The 8,343-nt window shown below is 37.0% G+C and overlaps 1 protein-coding gene across 1 annotated transcript in view; it reads right to left on the bottom strand.

Annotated features, from left to right (window-relative positions):
• Window positions 1–16: 16 nt before the first annotated feature.
• Window positions 17–8,343, bottom strand: part of cacnb2b (calcium channel, voltage-dependent, beta 2b) — a 16,150-nt gene continuing 7,823 nt past the window's right edge. The window contains exons 8-14 of the mRNA XM_017310202.1: window positions 6,793–6,851; window positions 6,593–6,702; window positions 5,387–5,395; window positions 4,364–4,515; window positions 4,144–4,239; window positions 3,559–3,729; window positions 17–2,742 (exon numbers count right to left, since the gene is read on the bottom strand). Of these exons, the coding sequence (XP_017165691.1) occupies window positions 2,050–2,742; window positions 3,559–3,729; window positions 4,144–4,239; window positions 4,364–4,515; window positions 5,387–5,395; window positions 6,593–6,702; window positions 6,793–6,851 (1,290 nt within the window). The 3' untranslated portion in view covers window positions 17–2,049. The remainder of the gene's footprint in view (window positions 2,743–3,558; window positions 3,730–4,143; window positions 4,240–4,363; window positions 4,516–5,386; window positions 5,396–6,592; window positions 6,703–6,792; window positions 6,852–8,343) is intronic.

Genomic DNA, 8,343 nt, shown 5'->3' on the forward strand with positions numbered 1-8,343 from the left:
AATGAAATGTCAGACAGCATATAATATATTTTAATGATTTTTAACAATAGAATACATACCTGTCAAAATGAACTTTTGAATGCTGTACAAAATTATATAAACAAAATAAATCTACAAAGGAATAATCAGTCTTGTTTACTCGATGCAGTCATACTCATTAGGTCTACAGTACTTRGTGATGTAACAGACTCTCAAGTCCTCCCTTCATTTAAATWKCAAGGCAATTATGAAGTATGTACAAATGCATAGATTGTATTCAAGCAACATGTTTTATCACAACAAAATGCATAGATTATCCTGCATACACTGAGTGTGACCACAAGATTAGTCATGCTTCCAGACAGACCAAATGCAAGACAGCAAATAGGTTCAGACTTTTCCAAAAGTAGAGCAGAAAATGTGTTAAAATTATATGTACTATATTTAGGTTTTAGTGCTTAAAGTAAAATAAAGCAATAGCGTTCAGAGACTAATTAAAGTGCAAATGTGAAGGAAACATTTTAATAGGGAAAAACACATAAAGTGGTTTCCTGAATATGTAATTGAAATATTCAGAAAGAAATTGGGGGTTTTTTTTGTACAATGCTGAAATTTTGATTTGCAAAATTTTAAATGACTTCACTTTAAGACCAATCCAAACTAAAGATGAAATTCAAATATCTGCTACACAGAAACTAATGAGCAATTAGAACTTCGTTAGCTAAACTTTTCTATAAACGATTAGCTGTCTCCAGTTAATTCTTTAAGTTATCTTCATGATTGTGGTTTTGATTAAGGAGGAAGTTAATGATTTTTAAACATTTTTGATGACTGATAAATGTATTGCCTAGTGTTGATGATGTAAATTTGWAAAAGGTATGTGAATTGTTTATCATATTTGATCAATATGTAAAGAAGAATTGACAATAAAAATGGAATACAAAAATAATTGTTTTGTTATTTTCATTTATGTTAAAATTATACTGAAGAAAACTTTCTTTTGTCCAGATAAGCGTAAAAAATAAAAAGAACCGTAACGTAAATGAGGATAAAAGTGTCTAATTTCTGTTTTGTAAAGGCTAAAAAATAAATGCATATGGGATTATTCAGCAGGGCTGCGCTGAAATTGCTTTTAGGTACAGATTTTTGCACATTATTTGCTCCAGGTGTCAGCACCGTCTCTGCATCTAATTTATAAAGCAAACAGCACTGATTATGTCACAGTGCAAAGATGCCCGTCGACAATGGTAGGTTTGTGCCAGATCAATAATACAGAAAAAAATCTGCACAACCCAAATGTTACCTTCAGCCACAAACACAGCAGGCACATAATGTGAAAGAGAAAAAGACAGACTTTTGTATTACAGATGCCTCCTAATGCTTTAAGGATCATCTTTTTCACCTGATCAAAAGGGAAAAAAATTTAGGGATGGCAATTTTGAAATATTTATTCAATGTCAATAAACTGCACAACTACAGATGCAGAGGGACAACCTTGAGACTGAAACAAAGATGGCTAGATTTTATGTAGCGTTTTGGAAAATGTATTTGGAGATTACAGAAATCATATGAAAAGTCAGGCACTCCTGAGTCAATGAAAGGTTCCATCTATGCCCTCATTTTATAAAGGCTGCAGTGCATTGTTCTTTTTCTTTGTTTCCTCCAAATCTGATGTTCAATTCTTACCAGAATTCATGAGATGGTAAATGTTTCTCAGTAACTATTTATGGTAAAATCCAATGCTTTTAAATTGCAAAAACTGAAATAAATATTGGAAATACTTCCTACAAATGCATGCAGACTTGGAAATGTTGCAGAGACTTGTAATCTGCTTGGCAACACAGTTTGAGAAGCAAATCCCCCTTTTAGGGTTTGAATTAGAATTTGTAGTTTGCTTCTGTTTTCGTAGGAGATCAAGTGAATCAGGCTGTGTGGAGAGAACGAAATAGTGTTAAAGAGTAATAAACAGTATGAAAGAATAGATTACCTTCAAAAATGACTGTTTCACCTATGAGTGCATTATAAAATGGGCAGCATAAAACTGTGCATCCGCTTGGGAGTAGAAACATGTCAGTCGTCCATGTAAGAATCTTTGTGCCACYGACGTGCGTCTCTGTCTCTGATTCGATCCCAATCGCTCTCCCTGTCCTTGTATCTGTCTCTGTCCCGATCTCTGCCCTGGTGGTGGTAGTTGTGGTGGTTGTGTGCAGGATAGAGGCCTGCATGGTGTGTCCGTGTTGGGATGTGCTGGTGATGCCTCTGATGCCGGTTGCGTTCGTTGTGCTCCTGCTCATGGCCTTCCCTGTCATGCAGCTGGCCACGATGGCGTTGGTGATGATGGTGATGATGATGGTGGTGGTTGCTACTGTGGTGGTGATGGTTATGACCCTGGTGGTTGTAGTGCATCTCCTCCTCATCGYCCTCCACCACCGCTTCCTCCACCTCGTCGTCCCTCTCCTCATGCAGGGGTCTCCTTGGAGGCCTCTGGCTGTAATCTCTGCCCGACTTTACATTCAYGCCACCAGATATTTGGCTGTGCTGGGCGTGGCTGTGGTGCTCCATCCGGCGGCGGTGGTGGTGGTGGTGGTGGGTGTGCTGCGGTCTTTTTGGTTCTGTCCTCAGAAGTCGCTCCTCTTCTTCCTTTCTTTGGCCTTCTTCAACTCTGTCCTCCTGATCCGGGGCGGGTGGGGTCTCCTTGTCTGGGTGGTTCCCACGTGAGCCCTTCCTCTTGGAGGCAGCCGGCTTCTTACTCTTCTGCTCATCCTTTMAGGAAAAGGACCAGATGGATATAATTTAACTAGTCACACAATACAAATGAGTAACTTGCAAATCCAAATCACAGAGARGATGTGGAGAGGTCAATGTGAACAATGAAAACAATGTGAGGAARATGGGTGACACATTTTCAAAATGACAAGATGGATCATTTTCATTTTCAGCTTAAATGTAAACTTTGACCTGGATTTCTTCTGGATTTGTTTAAAAGAAGAAACATTCTTTTGAGAACATGTTTAAACTTTAATTAAAACCTCACATGCGTAGGAAACCGAGACTTTCAGTTGCTTCCATTCACTGCTAGTAGCTTACACAACCACTGGTCAGCTCACTAAGATAATATATTCTGGTGTTGTGGTTGTCATTAAGTGGGCAGGTTTTTAAATTAAAATTATTTCTATCAAGCAGTCATCTAACTATAATAGGCTACAAATTACAGACATTATATAAAACCATGTATTTGAGGTTCTACATTTTTCCCATAACTAAAAAACAATTACAGTAATATTTCAATAACTCTCACTCACCAGTTGTTGACCTATTTCATTTCTTCTTCAACTTTGCATAGTAGTAGGATGAGAAGACATGAAATTAAAATGTTAGGTGGACTGGTGGAAACACATACAGATGAAGCAAAAATAATGCTAAAAAAAAAAATCTAAAGCTTCTCTAAATTCAAACAAAYATCTGTACACATCACACGAATGAGATGAAGTTTGATGAGATGAGGTGATAGGAACATTTTAARTAGTATTTTATATATTCCAGTATGTTTTCACAGTATAAATTGTGTGTTTTATGCACCGGTACTGTTGGAGAGGCAGGCAATGTGTTCTCAGCCAGCTGTGCTACAAGTGCATTTGAAGGCTCCATCTCTGGTGGATGCGTTGCTCTCCAGTAAGATTCAAGGTAATCGGCGATGTGCTCACAGGCGTCAGTAAGCTGGTTCTCGTCTAATATGACATCAAACATTTCCTACAGGCAACAGAAGGTGAGAAAGAAATAGAACAAAATGTCAACACCAGGATGCATTGGACAGCGTAGTAAATGTGTGTTTAATGCAGGAGTAAGTTTATCGCAAACTATATCTGCACTGTGTGTCAACACAACTATCTATCATCCAGGAAAATTAATACTGCAATTTATTGAACTTCACTGGTGGTCAAGTAAAGTGGGATGTAAGACTGATAGAGAAAAAAAAACAGCATCTGTTATTTTACTGCATGTTAAAGCTACTCAGCATTGATTTTAACAAAGTATCACACTTGGTTTTGGAGAAGATAAAAAAATGATTTGACATCAACACATGGCATTAACCAGATTTTCATTTCTTGAACAGAAAAAAAAAGCAGTTGTAGTTTTTAACAATTTCCAACAGATGGCGCTCACCGGCAGACACTGGGCCAGCTTGTCTGCTGCCACAAGTTGAACGTTAAGATGTTTGGTTTGAGATTTTCCTCTTGTCTTGATGAGTCTCGTCAGCACCTACACAACACAAAATAGAACACAAGTAAAAAAAAATGTAAGTATTGTATTTCTTTTGACAAATGCAGGGCAAAAAAGGTGTACAGATTTAGAGAAATTCRTACACCTGACTGATAAAACCTACTTTTGGTGAAGATATCTTCACATAAACAAGAATTGGAGCAAGTGAAGTCTTGGACACTTGCAGTGGGTGGTTAATTGTGTCTGCATCCAAAATCACTAGCTGCATGCTCCGGGCCAGCTCAAATATTCGCTCCACCTCCCCTTGGATCTGGGCTGCAGAAACACAAAATGTAAGCTTGCAACTCTAAGACAACATAAAATATACATGATSCAACAAGMTCTCACTGGAAACCTCTAAATATGATAGTACACATATTTAGACTGGCAATAGTAGGAATGTTCTAGATCTTTATAACTCTGTTCTCATATTTTATCTTATTCTATACTATTATAGAAAAACTGTTACAGTAACTTTAAACAATTCGATAATAATAATACATGTAAAAAGTTGCTTTACTTTTAAATAAATACTAATTTGTTATGAAGATAATTTATTTTAGATTTAAATCTGTTAACAGTCTGGCCACATAGGAGAAATGATTAGCAAAAAATGTTCTGCTTTACATGAACTTGTAAACAACTAATAAACAAAGCAAATGACAATTGACGTCAGAAATAAAACGCATGTAAAAAAAAAAAAAAGCATTTTCTACACAACAAAATAAAATAAGACCTTGGCAGCTCTCACCAAAAGCCTTGCACTAAAATATTGTGTTTTTTGTTATTATAATATGTATTATTTCTTCCCACCACAAAGGTAGACGCGTCAAGATTTCTTCAACTCATGGCAGGAGTAATATTAAAACTTGTCCACTAGAGGGAGAGCGGGAAAGGACATCAAGTTTTAGTCCTAAAACATATCCGACAACCCACTCACACAAAAGCACTTCAATGCACTTTAGCTATATATTTCAAAGCTGCACAGGATGAAGTCAGTTTTTGTGTACATGTACTATAAATGAAGCACACAGAAGTGAGAGGGTAGCAGCAGCTGATACAAGCATGAGGTAAATGAGAGGAAGAACAGAAAGGAGGTGGAGCTGTCAAAAACACAAGGAGAGCCAGTGCTTTCAGTCGTACATACCGGCAGCATCTGGGATGAGACGGCAATGAGAGAGACAAGAGAAAAGCAAGTAAATCTTATCCCTGCTCTTGTTTTAACTGATTTCCTCCTCCTCTATTGAAATGGGTAGAAAGGATCACAGGGTAGACAGGGAGATGGTTGTGACTATTCTACGGTATAATGTCACAAGGTAAAAATACCCAAAACATCTGCTTGGTTTGAACAAGATCAAACTTCTTAAAACTGGGGAGTTTTCTAACTGACAGACTGCTGCAGTTTAAATTTCTGACTAAGATTTTTCTGGTTCTGGTAGAAATATATAAGAATAAGCAAAGCTGATCTGATTGGCGAACACCATCCTTTTAGCGATGGGGGTTTGTTATGAACATTCACAGTAAATATATATTTTATGGCATGGTGAAAACAACTAACTATTGTTTCAAACATTATTTATTACATCCACTATGTCCAGGAGATAAAAGCGAATAACGTTTCTCTTATTAAGTCATTTGCTTCTCGAAGCAGGAACATGCAAGCTAAAAGCTGCTGAGCAAGAAACAAGAAAAAGCATCAGAGGTCTCAAAGCTCTGAGGATCACAGACAGATTAAGAACCCACTCAATCCACTCAATCCGAAGTAAGCCTGATCTGTGGAGGCTACAGGCTAGTTACTGGCTATGGTGTTAGTAGCAAAGCAGCTTTCATGAGACATTCTGTAAAAGCAAAGTCACAAAAAGTCTATCTCTATCTCAGCATCACAAAGCCGTGACTCATTTGAGGTTTGGGTTACTTGGGTTCTCGGAAACATCCTTGAGATTACCCACATCTTTGAGATAACAGTACAACTATACTCAACAGCGTAGAACACCCATCATGGTTCCAGATTTAGGATCTGCTTGATTTAACTTTGTGGCAACTCTGTATATTAAAGGCAAAAATTGAGCAGCAACAGAAGCCAAAAGACAAAAATAGCTCTGACACATTCACTTCAAACTAATTTAAATAGAATGAGAAAAAACTTAATTAGGACTTTAAAAATGTGGGGGATGCCACAAGGGAAGTCAAGTTTTCCAGAAAGCAATTATATTAACTTGTTTTGGAACTGATTTAGTTGACTTTTCCATGAGTGAAGCCATTAGAGTTGTGTTTTATACATGTATTCCTATTAAAATGAAAGAATTCCCAAGGATAATTAGTGCTCTGCACTGCTGGATGAAAAACTACAGACCTAAATTAGAGCGTGTGTTGGACCGGTCCATTAAGGCCTTCTTGCCAGGGTTGTTGAGGATGGAGCGTTTAGCCAGCGAGATGTCAGCCGTCACCCTTGTAATAGTGATTCTGAAGAGATAGCAAGCATTATTTCACAACTTTCTTGTTATGTTTYACTGTGCATAAAAACAAGTTTGACAATGACAAAGAAGTACTTACCTTCCTTCAAATCTGTGTTTTAGAAAGTCAAATAGTGCTTTTTGCATCATGTCAGTAACCTAGAATTACAAAGAAAAATAATAATTCAGCTTGATGGCTTGTTATTGTCGTGCCATGCTGACTCGCTTGGCTGTTAGTTGCTACTATTAATTTACAAACTACTTGCAATTATCATTAATTGTGCTCTCTCTTTGTTTTCCTTTGTTTACAACGTGACCTGGGTCGCTTTCCTGAATGGAGCTATTGATAGAGCTTTGCATCTATCTTTGTATAATCGTTCTTATTCTGTCCCATAGRCCCGACCTGACGTGTCCTATTGTGTTTAGCCGAATCTCCTATTTGGATGTCATCWTTGACAAAGCTTTAATGAATTCCTTTGTATTTTTGTTTCTCCCCCCACACCTTCAAAAAGGTGCTCCAGAGCCAGTGTTTCCTCTTTTACTTAGCCTGTTTCTGCTGTTTCTATTAGACAGGAGATGCTCCTCTGGAATACCGGCAAAAGCTTGTTCATATTGAAAKATGGCTCTCTAGGCAATTGATTGGGCTTTATTAGACAGTTAACYTTTTACTAATAGGTATGAAGAAATGTWTTTATTTTTCATTTTRTCATTATTTAATAWTTTTTTTTAGATTGAATTGGACTGTACATACTAGAATCTAAATCTGACTACATGATGRGATGTAATTGGAAAAAWCTGGATTTATTTCATTATCTGCTATGAATTAATCCTGTTTGTCTTCARGTGACAATTGTTATGAGTTTTTGCTAAAATTGTTGAATTGAATCAAATGTCAGAAGAAACTCGCCTCTAAGCCCTTCAATGACGGTCCCATCAGAACCACTGGTCGCATTGTTGGCACAACATCATACATGGTCACCTGTTCCCCCTGCAGACACAAACACACCGTATGGTTTCCATGAAATACATCCACTTTGTTATTGTTGTAAGAAAGTTGCACTTTGGTATGTCCAGTCTCTCTCTCAAAAGCCTTAGTTTGTGTTTTAAATAAGCAGGAAAAACAATACATCCAACACTAATTTGACATTCAATTGTGCTTTCTGTAAAGAAGAAAAGGTAACTGAACATTTAAGGAGTTCAACAATCTGAAAATTTCAAGTTGTGCTTTGGGTTTGCCGTACAAAGAACATCTGTTGCATTGAACTGTTGGATTTTCWTGTTCCTCTACCAGACATGCTCTAATGTGTCCAAGAGCTGAACTCAGATGTTTAATAAGCAAATTGGTTAGTGATGCAGTTGAAACATGTCARCCCTTTGTCAACAGAACCACCAAACATTTTGTTTCTAGTCTTTTATTCATGACGTTACACTACATCTAWTTTCATTGTAACTAAACATGAATCCCRTTTGGGAACTGAAAACTTTTATATTTCAAATAAAGTATTTAATATGTATGTATTAAGACAGCGAATCATCATTAACAATCCTTATTGAATGGATCCAGGCACTTCTAGAAAGAAATCTGTGCTTCTTTTTGAAATACCAGGTTTATTTGAACGGTGCCTAAAGTCCTCAAATCTGATGTGTAACG

This window comes from Poecilia reticulata, linkage group LG17 (genome assembly GCF_000633615.1).
Source record: "Poecilia reticulata strain Guanapo linkage group LG17, Guppy_female_1.0+MT, whole genome shotgun sequence".
Classification (NCBI taxonomy): domain Eukaryota; kingdom Metazoa; phylum Chordata; class Actinopteri; order Cyprinodontiformes; family Poeciliidae; genus Poecilia; species Poecilia reticulata.